General features: G+C 41.4%; 1 protein-coding gene across 5 annotated transcripts in view; it reads left to right on the plus strand.

Annotated features, from left to right (window-relative positions):
• The window catches only part of Col12a1 (collagen type XII alpha 1 chain), a 114,918-nt gene that overhangs the window by 53,780 nt on the left and 44,361 nt on the right, over positions 1–16,777 (plus strand). For all 5 annotated transcript variants that reach the window (XM_060384709.1, XM_060384712.1, XM_060384710.1 and 2 more), the window contains 12 exons: positions 661–800; positions 2,535–2,667; positions 2,771–2,797; positions 3,953–4,095; positions 6,106–6,235; positions 7,833–7,972; positions 8,392–8,521; positions 10,252–10,394; positions 11,452–11,581; positions 12,387–12,529; positions 14,278–14,407; positions 15,948–16,067. In XM_060384709.1, the coding sequence (XP_060240692.1) occupies positions 661–800; positions 2,535–2,667; positions 2,771–2,797; positions 3,953–4,095; positions 6,106–6,235; positions 7,833–7,972; positions 8,392–8,521; positions 10,252–10,394; positions 11,452–11,581; positions 12,387–12,529; positions 14,278–14,407; positions 15,948–16,067 (1,509 nt within the window). The remainder of the gene's footprint in view (positions 1–660; positions 801–2,534; positions 2,668–2,770; positions 2,798–3,952; positions 4,096–6,105; positions 6,236–7,832; positions 7,973–8,391; positions 8,522–10,251; positions 10,395–11,451; positions 11,582–12,386; positions 12,530–14,277; positions 14,408–15,947; positions 16,068–16,777) is intronic.

Here is a 16,777-nt window from a genome sequence, read left to right on the forward strand (position 1 = left end):
ACACCCAAATCAGCAGCTGCTTTGTTGGTGCTGGTTTTTGTCTATTTGATCCTGGTATTTTGTCAGGCAGGCACACTTCTCTCTCCTCTTTAACTCTGCTATGATGCGAAATCTTGTAACTATTTCATTTGTCTTCTGGCTATCAGTTCTTATCTGGTAAAGATCATAAGTAGATATGAAGATGATGCCGTGCATAGACTTGACAGCTCTGTATATACAACAGATAAAAAGAGAGAAAAGTCAGGAAGTAGTTAATTCAGTGAATAAGATTAATGCTTTCAATTCATGCTTTGAAAAGCTAAGGCTGGAAACTGTTCTTTCTATATTGCTGCTCTACTAGATTCTTTTTATATTGGACATACAACATGTTTGGGAACCACTGAAATAGAAGAGTATTACTAAAGAGTACTTTAAAAAGATCATCATTTTAAAAGCATAGACTTATGCATTTTACGCATTTTAGTAACCTACAAATAATAACAACACACTGCTTGCCTTATATTATTTTTCAAATGAGATAAACTGGTGAAGTATTTTATTCTGTTATGTATTTTGTCAGTTAAAAAAAAAACCACATCCTTTAAAATAGAAAACTTTAATTATATTAAATGGAGTTTGCGGTTCCCGACGAAACTCATATTCTTGACTTTTCTATGATAGGGCGTGTTCCAGCCCCAACAAACCTACAGTTTACTGACGTAACCCCGGAGAGTTTCAGGGGAACTTGGGATCATGGAGCTTCAGATGTGTCTCTCTACAGGATTACTTGGGCTCCTGTTGGAAACCCAGATAAGATGGAGGTAATGTTAGCTCCCTTCTGTCTCGTTCTTCCTCCATTTGCTTATAGGGAAGCGTGGCTAAAATATATCTTACTTCTGTGGATCAGTGGCTTTCTGTGGCTGTGATAGTATACCACCTCCAAGGCAACTTATGGGAGGAAGAACTGATTTAAGCTTGAGGTACCAAAGGGAGAAGAGTCCCTTATGGTGATGCAGCACGGTAGCCAGAGTAGGGAGCTGAGGGATCACATCCCCAACTGCAAGCAGGAAGCAAATTAGAAGTGGGACAAGTCTGTGGGTTCTTTTTTTTTTAAAAAAATGAATTATTTAAAAATTAATTACAATTTATTCATTTTGTATCCCAGCTATAGCCCCTTCCCCCATCCCCTCCTGATCCCACCCTCCTTCCCTCCTCTCCTCCCATGCCCCTCCCCCAGTCCATTGATAGGGCAGTTCTCCTCCCCTTTCATCTGACCCTACCCAATCAGATCTCATCAGGACTGGCTACATTGTCTTCCTCTGTGGTCTGTTAAGGCTGCTTCCCTCTGAGAAGGAGGTGATCAAAGAGCCAGCCAGTGAGTTCATGTCAGAGACAGCCCCTGTTCCCCTTACTAGGATACCCACTTGGAGACTGAGCTGCCATGGGCTACATCTGTTCAGGGGTTCTAGGTTATCCTGGTTGGATTATCAGTCTCAGAAAAGAGCCCTGTGCCCAGATTTTTTGGTTCTGTTGCTCTCCTTGTGGATCTCCTGTCCCCTCTAGGTCTTCCTATCTCCTCCCACTTTCATGAGATTCCCTGCAATCTGCCCAAGGTTTGGCTGTGAGTCTTAGTATCTGCTTTAATACTCTGCTGGGTAGGCCTTCTGTGGTATGTTCCTGTCTTGTTCCCTGTTTTCTTCCTATTCTGATGTTATTAATTGTTGAATAGTATTCCATTGTATAAATGCACCACAATTTCTGCATCCATTCCTCTGTTGAGGGACATCCGGGTTGTTTCCAGATTCTGGCTGTTATGTATAAAGCTGCTACAAACATGGCTGAGCAAACGTTCTTGTTGTATACTTGAGCATATTTTGGATATATGTAGAGGAGTGATATAGCTGGATCTTGAGGAAGCACTATTCCTAATTGTCTGAGAAAGCACCAGATTGATTTCCAAAGTGGTTGTACAAGTTTACATTTCCACCAGGAATGGAGGAAGGTTCCCCTTTCTTCACATCTTCTCCAGCATGTATAGGCACCTGAATTTTTGATCTTTGCCATTCTGATGGGTGTAAGGTGAAATCTCAGGATCATTTTGATTTGCATTTCTTTGATGACTAAGTATGTTGAGCATTTCTTTAAGCGTTTCTCTGCTATTCAATATTCCTCTATTGAGAATTCTCTGTTTAGCTCTGTACCCCATTTTTTAATTGGATTACTTGATTTGTTGCTTTTTATCTTCTTGAATTCTTTACATGTTCTGGGTATTAGCCCTCTGTCAGATAAGCCTGCCCCAGTGTTGTGCTTCCTCCAGCAAGGCTGCTTCCCCTGGGCCTCTCCAAACAGTGCAACCAACTGAGCACTGAGTATTCAAATGTCTGAACCTATGGGAGACATTTCTTATTCAAAGCACCACATTCTGTTACAGATAAAAATCATTTTTGGCAAATGGCAATATTTACCTAAAGATGTCAGCGCAATGTCATTGGGTGTGCAAGATATAAATGGATTATTAATTTAGTATGCATATGATTTTTCCTTCTTTGCTGAAGACCATCTTAAATGGAGACGAAAATACCTTGGTGTTTGAAAATCTGAACCCCAACACTCAGTATGACGTTTCCATTACTGCCATCTACCCTGATGAATCTGAGAGTGACGACCTGAGCGGCAGTGAGAGGACATGTAGGTATCTTACTTTCAAATCGTAACTTGATCGAAATTCAATGTTAGGAAACTGAGTTACAGCTGCGTTTCTAATGTTCCTACAAATTCTGCTTTCTTTTAGTGCGCTTGATACCTTTAACAACACAAGGTAAGAAGTTAACCTATTGGAGTGTCTGAGTGAACAAAGTGTAAACTAACCAACAGAATTCGTTGTGAACAGGCTTTCTGCATTTTAATAGGAAGGATTGCTTTTATCAAGCCTTTCTCGAGAAACTTGCTTTTCCTGCTACTTTCCTCATACTTGGTATGAGTCAGCTTGGGCTTCCATAACAAAATACCAGACTGGACGGCATAAGCAGCAAACATTTATATGCCAATAATTCTGGAGAATAGAGGCCAGATTCAAACCCGAGGTTTGAATTTTTAATATGAAATGTGCTGAGCTCAAGCAAATGGATCGTATCTCTCACTGGTTTAGAAGGTTAGCTGCGGGCCTATCATCCTAGTTGCTTCGGAGGCTGAGAAGGAGCATAGTGAGTTCAAAGCCAATCTGGTCAATTTAGTAAGACCCTGACTCACAATAAAAAAATAACAAGGGTGGTCAATATAAATCAGCAGGTGAAGGTGCTGGCCACCAAGTGTGAGAGCCTTATGGCAAGTCTTGGCATCCACTGAGGGGAAGGCTAGAATTGACTCCTCCAAATTGTCTTCTGAAGCTGTGGCGGCTGTGTGGTCCACCATGAAATATGTGAATAAACAGATAAAATAACAAAAGCTCAGTAGTAGGGCATGTGCCTAGCATCTGCAAGCCTTACCTTCAATCTCTAGTAAAAGATTGAAAAAAAAAAAAAAGTCTGGAGACTAGGAAGTCCGAGATGAATCAATGATGGCAGCCAGTTTGCTCTTGGGCAGGGGTCTGCATTCATTTTCTCATTGTACTATTACATGGCAGACAAAAAAAATGAGCTCTCTCTCACTCCTCCTTTTATGAAGATGAGTCTCTTTTGAGGGACCCACTTTCATGGTATCTTCTTCAAAAGCCCATTTGCAAATTCTTTCAAATTGAGGGTCTGGGCTTCATCACCCAAGAGGACCAAGTTTGGGGGGCTCTAACGTATTCACTCTGCACCAAATAACCATTTAACATCCAGTGAGTGACCTTATTATTGGTTTAAATTTAATCCTAAACCCAGTGGTTCATAACACTGTTGTTTTCCTTGGAAACTACACGGTTTTTATTGTTATTTTTTAGCAGGAGAAATTGTTCTCTGTATTTAATACACCTTCAACAATCTTTATTTAGCCCCAAAGAGTGGTCCACGGAACCTTCAGGTGTACAATGCCACATCTAACAGCTTGACTGTCAAGTGGGATCCTGCTAGCGGCCGTGTGCAGAAATACAGAATCACACATCAGCCTTCAACAGGAGAAGGGAGCGAACAAACGGTAATTCATTTGGTAAAATGTGCGAGTTGGATACCTTCTGCCTGCTGCCCTTCCACTAGTTCCCTAGAGTGTTTACAATGTTTACCTTGTTAGGGAATGTAGGATTTCCTGTACTGATAGAGTCACTTGAGCCTAGCTGGCCCTCCCTCTGGAGTGCATGCTCTGGTGGGACCCGATGGTTCTTCATAGTAAGCACATGTAAATCATGTGTCCAATTAGCATGATGACATCGAGAACGTTTTTTTGAACCTGAGTAGATCTTCAATCGTTATGATTATATCAGATCTGTTCTTTCCAGCTCTGGAAGTTCACCGATGTAATTAAAAATGTTTAGCAAACGGAGGTCCTTGAGAACGATGACAGCCCGGGAGCTCAGCTGTCACCCTTACCGTCCCAGCGCTCCTGGCTATTCAACAGAGCCTTTGTTGACACCCCTTGTTTAACTTAGCTGCTTGTCTGGGATCCCACCAGCTTTGTCTTTTATGGTGTGAACTTTATCCCAAACCAGGAAGTGTCACAATTTTTATATAGGTAGGGTTATATTTTATTATTTATTTTCAAATGTGCTTTTTAATGAGATCTAGAACGTTGCTAGTTTTTTTTTTTTTTTTTTTTTTTTTTGCCAGCAGCAGGGTGGGGGCAGGCCATTATTTACTTATATAACCTCATAGCCAAGGTTTGAATTTTTAATATGAAATGTGCTGAGCTCAAGCAAATGGATCGTATCTCTCACTGGTTTAGAAGGTTAGCAGAGTTGGGGTTGGCAGTGGATAAATGTATGCAGTAAAGGCCACTGCTCTCACCTAGCAAATGAACTTAGCTGGACCACTAATGGTCCAATCCTATTTGAATGCCAGTCTATGAAATAATCAAAGCAACGAATTACCAACTCTGTGCTTATTTTGGAAAGTCGGATGGGAGATATAAGTAGACACCCATTTCCTTCCTTATAATATTAGTTCTCCTGAATAAGCGCTTCCAATCTGGTACATACCAAAGTTTCACAAATGCAGCCTCTGCTGCTGGTCCTGACTGCTCTCTCTCCCACAACTTCTGATAGTAGATGGTTTGAAATGTGCCATTGTAACTCAGTTTCTTCATATTGAAGTTGGCTACACGATTCCATGGAGTTTTTCTTTTTTTTTTTTCTTCTGGAACTCAGATCATTTGAGTGAATGGGTGCTAAGTTGGAAACATCTGTTTGTGCTAATACATTCAGCCATTTTCATGAATACTCACTGTGGGAAGTGTGCCATTTTCGTGCCATTTTCATATGATTTTAATTACTATGGCATAAACATCTGAATTCAGTAGACTGTTAACAAATCGTACAAATTTTCTTTCAGCAAGATAGCAAGATGGCTTTGAGCAACGAATTAAAAACTTCAGACTCTATAATTGGAGGAAATTGAGAAGCTTCATTCCTCATGGCGGGTATCACAGAGCTTACTGGGAACCCCTGCCTGAGTGTGGCTTGGCGAGGGGTCTGGTCACGTCGTTTACACAGCTAATGCTGTTAGAGTGGCCGTGTTTCGGAGAAACACCAAGAGCTTTAGATCCTTTGCCGAACCATTTTAATGTGTTTCTAAAGCAAATAAAAAACATCTGTAAAATAGCAAGAATAATACTGAGTGGTGTGGGGCCTCTAAAATTATGCAGTTCTTTGGTATCTTAAAGACCCTTTGTAGCTCACTTATGATTAATGCCTTGTTTTTGGGAAGAGTTCTGTGAAATGTGTTTTGGATGAAATTTTGCAGTGCTGGCGACTAGCAAGTAGAAATATCTTTTTGAGGTCTCCAGTTCAAAGCTTGGCATCCTTTCCATGACTCTAGACACATACTCGGTATTTAAAATTATGCCATGAGATATATTTTAAGCCTTCGTCGTAGGGCATGGTTCTAGAACTTGGCTGGGGTCTCAGATAGTACCCCCAGAGAAAGAGCTGTAGTTAATAAATTAGTGACTTGGAAAGCATAAGGTTGATGCTCACCGAGAAATGTCTCCCTCAAGACCACGGTAGGAGGACGGCAGAGCAGCGTGGTCCTGCAGAAACTGAAGCCCGACACTCCATACACCATCACCGTGTCCTCCCAGTACCCCGATGGTGAAGGCGGCCGGATGACTGGAAGGGGCAAGACCAGTAAGTGAGACCCCGAAGCTTCCTAGTAACCAACATGGAATGCAATCACATTTTCTATAAGCGCAGAGGGAACAGAATGTCTTACTGATCTTTTTATAAAATTAAAAAAATATCAAGAGCTGGAGAGGACAGGGTCTCCACAAGGAGAGCAACAGAACCAGAAAATTTGAACACAGGGAACTTCCCAGAGACTCATACTCCAACCAAGGACTATTCATGGAAATAACCCAGAACCCCTGCACAGAGGTAGCCCATGGCAGTTCAGAGTCCAAATGGGTTACATAGTAATGTGAAGAGGGACTGCCTCTGACATAATCTGATTGGCCTGCTCTTTGATCACCTCCCCCTGGGGGGAGCAGACTTACCAGGCCATAGTAGAGGACAATGCAGCCACTTTTGATGTGAACTGACAGACTAAGATCAGAAAGGAGAGGAGAACCTCACCTATTAGTGGACTTGGGGAGTGGCATGCAAGCAGAGGGAGGAGGGAGGGTGGGATTGGGAGGGGAGGAGGGAGGGGCTTATGGGGGGATGCAGAATGAATAAAGTGTAATTGATGAAAAATTAAAAAAAATTAAAAAAATTCAGAACATTTTTAATTGAAATACAATTACATCACTTTCTGTCTCTTTCCTTCTTCTAGCTCCTCCCAGCTACTTTTCCTTAACTCCCTTCCATGACCCCATACTCTCAAGACTCACTTCCTTCCTTCCTTCCTTCCTTCCCTCCTTCCTTCCTTCCTTCTTCTTTTTTTTTTTGAGACAGATTCTCTCTACATAGTCTATGTAGACTAGGCTGTCCTTGAACTCACAGATATCTGCCTGCCTCTGCCTCCTGAGTGCTGGTATTAAAAGTGTCTACCGCCATGCCTGGCGATAGCCTCTTTTTCTTTGGTTATGTTTGTTATGTGCTCTTGAGTGGGTCTGGTCATGTGCAAATATATGTAAATACAACCAGCCGAGCCCATTTTTGTTGTTTGTGTGTATATGGTTTCTAGGATGGCCACTCTGCATTGAACAACCAATAAGGAGGCTCATTCCTGGTTGAGACTAATTATCCCAGAAGTTGATAGTTGCTTGTAGTTCTTTGTCTCTGGTGGAACCCCATGAAAATTTTCCCATTCCGTGTCAACGTGCTCATTGATATTGCCATAGGTCTGGTCTTGTTTATGCAGCCATTTTTTAGGAGAGACTGTTTCAGCTGAAGACTTCCTGGTATTCTGACTCTTACAGTCTTCCTGTCTTCTCTTCCATGATATTCCCTGAGCCATCTTAAAAGAGTCCTATTTTAAGAATGATGGTAGTTGTTTTTCATGTCCTTGCTTGTAATGATAATGTCTTTATTTGTGCAAACAAATGATGTCATCATCTACCAGGATTAAAAAAAAAAAAGTTCAGGGAGCCATAATGTCCTACAGATAGATGAGACATATATACCACAGAAATGCAAATCTTTTGTTTGTTTAATAATTACTTCAACAAATATCTGTGGGGTGTCTGCTGTGCTCTAGGTGGGTTGAAGATATTGCTTAACCTGTGCTTCTGATATATTTGCTAGTTAGAACACCACTACTTACTGTACTTCCTGTGTATTCCAGAACCACTGAACACTGTAAGGAATTTAAGAGTGTATGACCCTTCTACCAGCACCTTGAGTGTTCGCTGGGACCATGCAGAGGGCAATCCTCGCCAGTACAAACTCTTCTATGCCCCAACAGCAGGTGGCCCAGAAGAATTGGTAATTATTATCTTTTGAGATGGGTCTTTCTATGTAGCCCTGGCTGTCCTGGAACTTGCTATGTAGACCAGGCTGTCTTCGAACTTACTCATAAATGGAAAATGCTAGTCTGTTTAAACTTTAGGTGACTGGTTTAGAAAGGAAACAGAAAGAGGTAAGTTGTTTAAAAGTGAAGAATGAATATTCATGTGAAGGACTTGACAGAGGACTCATCCTTGATGCTTTAGAGCCTAAGGAGTAGGGAGTCTGTGGGTTGGGTGCTGGATTGAAGTAAGAGATCAAGGGAGACGGTGTCTTTACATAGTTCTTGCAATTTCCTTGAGGTACTGTTTTCAGTTGGTGCTATATTATTTGAAAGATTAGCTCCTTTAACATTTTCAAATTCGATGCTCTTCTTTGTGTTTTATGACATCCTCTAGGTACCAATCCCTGGGAATACCAACTATGCCATTCTTAGGAACCTGCAGCCAGACACTCCTTACACTGTTACGGTGGTCCCTGTCTATACGGAAGGTGACGGTGGGCGCACGTCAGACACTGGAAGGACATGTAAGTGAAAAGCAGGAGAACTGACTTTTCATTACAGACATTGATTTCCACTCTGAAGGTTATATTAGCCATGGAAGAAAATTAGAAAAAAGTCAGAATGAGAAGATTAAAAACATCAACATGACCCACAGTTCACTTTTCAAACACCGACTCTTAACTTGTTGGTGGATGAAATAACGTTGTGACATTGCTTTGAAATTATAATTTCAGAATCTATAAATGTGAATACTATTCATCCTTGTATGATCTCAATTATTCGCTTTCATTGACAAAGATGTATGGAGCTGTGCTTTGTGCCTTGTCATTGGATTTTTTTCTTCTTTTTTAAAAATTTTTATTAATTACACTTTATTCACTTTGTATCTCCCCATAAGCCTCTCCCTCCTCCCCTCCTGATCCTCCCTTCCCTCCCCCGTCTTCACGCATGCCCCTCCCCAAGTCCACTGATAGGGGAGGTCCTCCTCTCCTTCCTTCTGATCTTAGTCTATCAGATATCATCAGGAGTGGCTGCATTGTCATCTTCTGTGGCCTGGTAAGGCTGCTCCCTCCTCAGGCGGAGGTGATCAAAGAGCAGGCCAATCAGATTATGTCAGAGCCAGTCCCTCTTCCCATTACTATGTAACCCACTTGGACACTAAACTGCCATGGGCTACATCTGTGCAGGGGGTTCTAGGTTATCTCCATGCATGGTACTTGGTTGGAGTATGAGTCTCTGGGAAGATCCCTGTGTTCAAATTTCTGGCTCTGTTGCTCTCCTTGTGGGGTTCCTGTTCACTCCAGATCTTACTATTTCCCACGTCTTACATAAGATTCCATTCACTCTGCCCAACAGTTGGTCATAAGTCTCAGCGTCTGCTTTTGTCATTGGATTTTATAGTGTAGGTTGTTGAAACCTGCTCACTTCATTACTTGGTTGTGCATTTTTCTGCTTTGCTCCTGGAATCTTTTTGGTGTTTTGTGCTTTCATTCACCTTTGATATAGTCAGCTCAGCTTAAATGCTTTTGCTGTTCTCTCTGGATATTAGAGGTTTTTTTTTTTTTTGTGTGTGTGTGTGTGTGTGTATACACTTATACTTTCTGACTTTTAAAACATACTTGTGGCTGGTTGAAGAGGATCAAGCGTGGGTAGCTTCTCCTGGGGAACGGTCAGGGGTCTAGAAGATGATGCTGTTGCTTAAGCTAGAGGTTTGGGTTGGTAAGCAGACTTCATTTTCTAAATTTTATTGGTGGGAGATAATTGAGATCTGACTTGTCTCTTTGTCTATTCTTTTAATCATAGAAGCTATTCCACAGCTAGTGTTAAATAAAGCAGGAATGAGTGAAAGAATACATGATTGAAAGCAGCTGACTGAATCTGATGGGTTCCATATCTTTCTGTGGGTTAGAAGGCAGGCTATAAAAAATTTTCTCCTCCAGCCTCATTACCAATACTAGAAACTCAGCTACTTTTTTGTTTCCTTTCCCTTGTTTTGTGTTCCTTTGCAGGCAGCCCAATCCTGCTGCACATACTCACTTGTTTTTACTGAAAACAGCATTGACTCCATGCAGGCAAAGGCTAACTTTGACTGACTTTGTAGTTGGAGTTTTCAGCATGCTTTTTTGCGTGTAGATAGCGGTATAAAGCAGATAGGATTTTATCCTATTACGGAGTGTAACTTGTGAGAAAGTGATGAAAAGCTTGACGTGAACAAACAGACATGAGAAATGGGCATTGGCTTTCCTCTCCACAGTGGTGAGAGGACTGGCAAGAAACATCCAAGTGTATAATCCTACGCCCAACAGCCTCGATGTCCGCTGGGATCCTGCCCCAGGCCCGGTGCAGCAGTACCGAATCGTTTACTCCCCCACTGCTGGGACGAGACCCTCGGAATCTGTGAGTAATTTTGTCATCCTAGGGCCCAGGAAACAATCTCGTAGATTCTTCTGTGGCTCCTGCCACTGGGGAACAATGAGCCAACTATAGGTGTCACTGCCTGTCACGCAGACCTTGCTTCCTGATGATTACAATTACATGTTTGAGTCACATGTAGGAGCCTTTAAGAATATGACCTATCCGTATGCTACTACATAATATCTAAATGATCGTGAATTAAGACAGATATATATGTTTGCTTAGAAAAGAACTTGGGGTGGGGGAGACTATGAATTAGTTATGAGTCAATAATAATTGTAGGAGACATGTACCATTTCTGGATCTTTCGATAATAGATGCACTGGGAAGAAACAAGAGTCTTTGCTCTGAAAACATGTCTCTTCAGTATTTCATCCAAGTGCTGAGCAGGCAGTTTACCTTCTGAGGGCAGATGCAAACAGGCATGTTTGGGGTGGTATGGTCATAGACTCGCGGTTATCTTTCTGATACAGTTCCAGCTCTGTTCTGTGAGATGTACAATGATGTACAAATCATAAGTTACTTGTGTGAATAATAATGGTATCAGAACACTGACGGAGAAGTGATTTTATGGGCTGACAAGTTTTTGCAAAAGAAAGTGATGATGAACAAAGATAAGAAAATGATAAGCAACGAGTGTATTCTCTAGTAGAGATTTTTTAATGTCCCTCTATATGATATGACATAATTTCTTTCTTAATGACTTTACACTTATCCAAAGTTTCCGTTTTGATGCTAAAATCTCTGCCATGAGCATGGCATCCCAAACCTGTGCATACATTGAGCATCTACTCTAAGCAAATGTGCACTGTAGCTATTCCATTTACGAATGTTTATGAGAAAAGCAAATATGTGGATTTCTGAGAATAACCTGTATCTAACACTGTGCTAGAGGCAGATTTTGCAGAAGAGCACACTTGGCATCTAACATGCCTGGGCTCGGCCTTCTACGATAAATACTATTGTGCTGACTAACTGAAGAGCTGGCAAGCCTCTGGTTAGCTGTCAGACAGAAATTGGCACGTTTTCTCCCCTTCAGATTGTGGTGCCAGGGAATACCCGCACGGTGCATCTGGAGAGGCTGACTCCGGACACACCCTACTCTGTGAACATTGTGGCTCTCTACTCAGATGGAGAGGGGAATCCCAGCCCTGGCCAGGGCCGAACACGTGAGGCAAAAATCCCGTTTTCACTTTATCTCTTGTCACCGAGTGAGGGGTGTGTGGCGGGTGGTGGGTGGTGAGTGAGGGATGCTGAGGACTCGGTGTGGTCCATGGAAGCCTCTGCAAGTAATTCTGCCTGGGGATTCCCACATTCACATTCCAGGCTCAGTCTGTGTGTCCACAACTATCTTTTGTGCTGAGTGAATTTCGTTTGATCATAAAAATCAAAATTTGGCATCTAAATGAAAGAGAGCTTTCCTCTTTCTCCCCCCCCTTTTTCTTTTTCTATTTTTTTTTAAATGTAGTGGGTTTTATTGCCAACCAGGCACTGTGGAAATGTGAAGGCTTAGCCTCTCTATGTCATTAAATGGAGGTGGTGGTTGCAGGGGTTAAAATTGATCCCCTTCTTTCCCCGTCTGCATATTTAGGTGCAAACCTAGCTCTGTTTTGGTTAAAGTTCACTATGTGTGGGCACAGAGGCACAAGCCTGTGATCCCAGCACTAGGGGAGACAGAGGGTATCTCTGTGAGTTTGAGACCAGCCTGGTCTACAAAGCTACAATGAGTCCAGGACAACCAAGGCTACACAGAGAAACAAACAAAAACAAACAAAAAGTTCAGTACATAACTGTGGCTCTGACATGTAGCATGTTACACTGAATGATGTCACATTAAAGCCACAGAGGAATGTGTACCATATCACGAGGGAGTAAGCATCATGAATGGTGATGTCAGTGTCAGCAAGCACTTCCTGTAAGCTGACCTGGGAAATGCTATCAGGCAAACAGCAAACCCAATTGTATTTTATTTAGTTCCACGAAGTGGACCAAGGAATCTACGTGTCTTTGGAGAGACGACCAACAGCCTCTCTGTAGCCTGGGACCATGCTGATGGGCCAGTTCAGCAATACAGGATCATCTATTCTCCTACCGTCGGTGACCCAATTGATGAATATGTACGTATAATACCCATTTATAGGCATTAAAAAATCATTTCAGCTGGTTGAAGGATAATTTTAAGCTTCTTCCTGAGGACTATGCTCTGATTCTTAAGGAACTCTTGAATCTAGTTTTCTCTGATGTGATGGGGGACAACACGGGAGTTTCTGGTTCAGCCTCCCATGGTGAGGCAGTGATTTAGTGATCATTTCTACAGTAAAAATTGCCTTATTCTACACTTATAGCTGCCTACATATATGAAAATCTCTACTATAATACGTTACATATTAATATGTAGCATCCAAACTAATGCTCACATGATGTGAATATTCTAATCTTGCCCTTCAAGTCCAGTTCCTCTGTATAGTCTCTCCTGGGTGTTTCTGTCTGCATTTCCCCTAAACTCACACTTTTTTCCCCATTGTACTATTTTGCTGTGGAATGCACACAATCTCCTGTTAGTTTTAAGCTCACTTCCTCTATTTATCCCTCCTTTGTCCATACCTCCCCCTTCTTTCTTTGATTCTTTTACTAAGAATTGAATTCAGGACTTTGGGCATGAGAAACAATCTCATTACCATTGGCTTACCTCACTGTTCGCTCCAAACTCTTTGCAGTGTAGACACTGTGTCCCCCTAGGCACAGGCTCAAGTTTTTCCATCTCTCTCTGCTCTTCCTCTCTCTCCTTCTTCTCTGCCTCTTTCTTTCTGTGAGAGTGGGGACTAACCAGGGCCTGTGTTTGCTAGTCAAGCTGGAGCCACGATCTTTAACTCCTTAAATTCCTTGGAGGTTTTTAATAGCTGGGAAACCATGAACACTGACACCTACTGATTGATATTTTTGACATGCTCCTAGATTGTCTCAAATGGTGACTGTAAAGTGGTTAGATTTGTGGTTTGCACAACTTACACTCATGTTCCCTCTTAGAATCTTTCTCCTTCTAACACTTATTTCATGTGAAGAAATATTTAATCTCTTGAATTTGGCACAGCAATCTTTAATTGAAGTCTTGTTTCATTAAGAAGAAACAGGTATTTGTCAATTAGAGTTTTTAAGAATCAAAATAAGATAAACAATTTCACTATTCATGTTTAGTGATTTTTTCTTTTTTTCTGAGTAAAAATATTCCTATGCTTTCTGAAAACATTGAAAATATAGTTTCTTTTAAAGTTTACTGTTTGTAGTCATGGGATTCCAGGCCAGGAGGCTGAGTCACAGTGTTTGTACAAGACTAGAAGGGAGGTTGAGAGAAAAGTAGTTCATTCATCTTTGAGAAGTGAGCTTAATACAGTTTCTATTTCCTCTTTTTCAAACTTAAAACTTAGTATCAACAAAGCTAATATTCTTGAGTCTGGAAAACTGTCTGTTTTTGATGACTCATGGACACCTGGTCCATAGCATGTCCTCCACTTGAAAATGTGATGTGCTGTGATAAAACATGAAGCAGACAAACTCAGATGCAACAGGCTCAGTGAGGTGCTGTGTGAGTTTTGGCTTCAGAGTTTGTACTTTCTGCCAGAGATGCTCAGCCGCATGACTGCATTAGTGGCTGATCTGGGATTTGAGCCCATATCTACACACCTTGAACTATTCTCCCAAGCTGTGTAGACAGAGGCAGGCTAGGTGATTTGCCTTTCCTTGAGCATTTTGAAACAGAAGTGTAAAGAATCCACTTCTGTTTATGGGACTGTAGGAAAACGTCCTGGGTTTCTGATCGAGGTGTCTCTGTGTTGGAAATGAATGTTAAACTAGACTCTCCTTACAGACCACAGTTCCAGGCAGGAGGAACAACGCGATACTGCAGCCCCTGCAACCTGACACCCCCTATAAAATGACCGTCATTCCCATTTATGAGGATGGAGATGGTGGCCATCTAACTGGAAATGGAAGAACTGGTCAGTGTCATCTTATATTCCCCCCCCCCCCCGCCTGCAGCTTTGAAGTGTTCGTGCTTTCCATGTCACTATACCACTTACAACCAGAGAATCACTGCCTCTACCAACGTATCTCAGCTACTCCATTAGTAACACACCATATCCTACATTAGATATTGGATTTTGTTAACATGACGACATAGGAACATAATTTATTCCTTAACCTTTTAAAGGAACAGTAAGAGGAGTAAAAGGGTGACAAGAGTCTGCATATTTTCCTTTGCTTGAGATGATTTTCTTCTCTTCTTTATAGTGTACTTTGAGTAGCGTTACAGTTTGCATGATATCGGGCGAGGCTGCAGCTGGGAGCCACAGTAGTATGAGCTAGGCATCCTTTGTTATGATTGAGTCTTAGTGCATAAATAGGGAGGCAAAATGACTATGAATCATCGTTCTAAAAATGTAGCTTAAGTGATCACCTCAGATAATCTATGGAGAATAGTCAGTGCTCGGGCCTTTGATCTGTGTTGGTGGCAATTTTATTTGGTTTAAAGATTCTCTAAATTGTTTTTTCACCTGACAACCTTTTAAAATATGTTTGCCTGGAAGCTTGTTCTGGAGCTGCCATAGCGCTTGGCTTGAGGTGTGCTGTGGCTCTTCTGATGTGAAACAGCCAAGGCAGGCTGGGCTCCGGTTCTGTAAATACGGATATTGTGTTTTCTTATTCATTCAGAAAATCTGCTTAGTTACATGGTTTGTATTTCTTTATTTGCTCACTTGTTGAAAGTCTTTTTGGGCTTAAGTGTTCTTGACAGCATCAAAGAACTTGTGAAAGGGTAACACCAGGAAGCTTCTAAAGAGAAAAGCTGGCTGAGATGGGTTCAGCTCGTTGTCTACAGCTTGGAAAGCTGGGTTATTTATGGATCCTCTAGTGACTCTAGGTGTTTCTCGCTGAGTAACTTACTTTCCCACTTTCTCAAATTTAAAATATATTTTCATAACTTTCTGTGGAAAAATGGAGTCTTTCAGAATACCGTGCTTACCAAAATGTTAAGTGAATTTTGACTTCTTTAGGAGGGGTGAAAACCATGTCTAGTTTTCTGCGTGGAAACCAGTTTCCATGTTGGATTAGTCATGTCTGTGATGCTATGGACAATTCAGTGCTTGTGTAGAGTATCACCTAAAGAGCACTGATTTCAAGTTACATATTTTGGGAAAGATTATTGGTTTGGGGCAAGACCACTGGCAGACTGAGCGGAGAAGCCGTGTGGAGGACAGTGCAGAATAGCAAAAGAATATTACTTTAGATGCCGTCTTGCCAGTCTATTGTTAAGACTGTGTATCATTTATGGAATGAGGTGCTCAGCAGATTGTCTTTCAGGGGCCCGCTGGTTCTCATGGTGTGTAATATTTGAATTTGCAAAACTACTCAGTTTTCTTTGGAACATGGCAATGGCTTTTAATTACTTTCTGGATAAAGAAATGACAGGCTACGAACATGAGACTGCTTTCATGGGGATGTCGTATCACGCCAGTGATGTGTGCCAATGTTTCCTTGCAGTGGGCCTGCTTCCTCCTCAGAACATACATATCTCCGATGAATGGTATACAAGGTTCCGGGTGTACTGGGACCCTTCACCCTCACCAGTTCTCGGATATAAAATTGTGTACAAGCCTGTGGGTAAGGGAGTACCTTTATCATCATGGGAATGTATTAGAAAGCTATTTGCATGCAATGGTATCTGATTACAGTTCCTACTATTGGATTCTCCTGTAAACACATCAAGTCCCTTTATCCTAGAAGTGCTATTTCCAGAAACAGCCTTTAAGTCATCAGCGTAAAATAACGCTGTCACTCTGTGTATGTATGGGACTCCAAATTTTACAATAGAAAATCTTGGCCTGCGGCCATTCTCCAATGGATTTCCCTGCACCTTAGACCATATAGTCAGCACAAATTGAATTCACTGCGCTATTAAACCCAAAAGAGTACACACTATTTGGAGAGAGTAGGGTAACAGAGGTAGATCTGGGAGGAGTTGGGGGGAGAAAGTGGAAATGAATAGGATCAAACTACATTGGGAAAAATAATAAAAAATTAATAAAACTGTTATATATGAGAGAGAAAAGTGTTGCCTGGTACACAAAGTTCCACAGATGTTGAAGATGCTGATATTCTGGCATATCTATTCTGTGATAATCATGAAATAATGAATATTAAACCAATGCAAATGTCTGCATTTTCCCTATTACATTAAAAAGTAAATTATTCCACTTGAAGCATAGGTTTTATTCATTTTAGTTTGCTCAGGCTTGCTTTCAACTCCCCAGTGACAGCTTTACCCAAATCAACATCACCTCCCATAAACGATTTGATATCTTTGTATGTTA

Source organism: Meriones unguiculatus, chromosome 6, assembly GCF_030254825.1.
Source record: "Meriones unguiculatus strain TT.TT164.6M chromosome 6, Bangor_MerUng_6.1, whole genome shotgun sequence".
NCBI lineage: Eukaryota > Metazoa > Chordata > Mammalia > Rodentia > Muridae > Meriones > Meriones unguiculatus.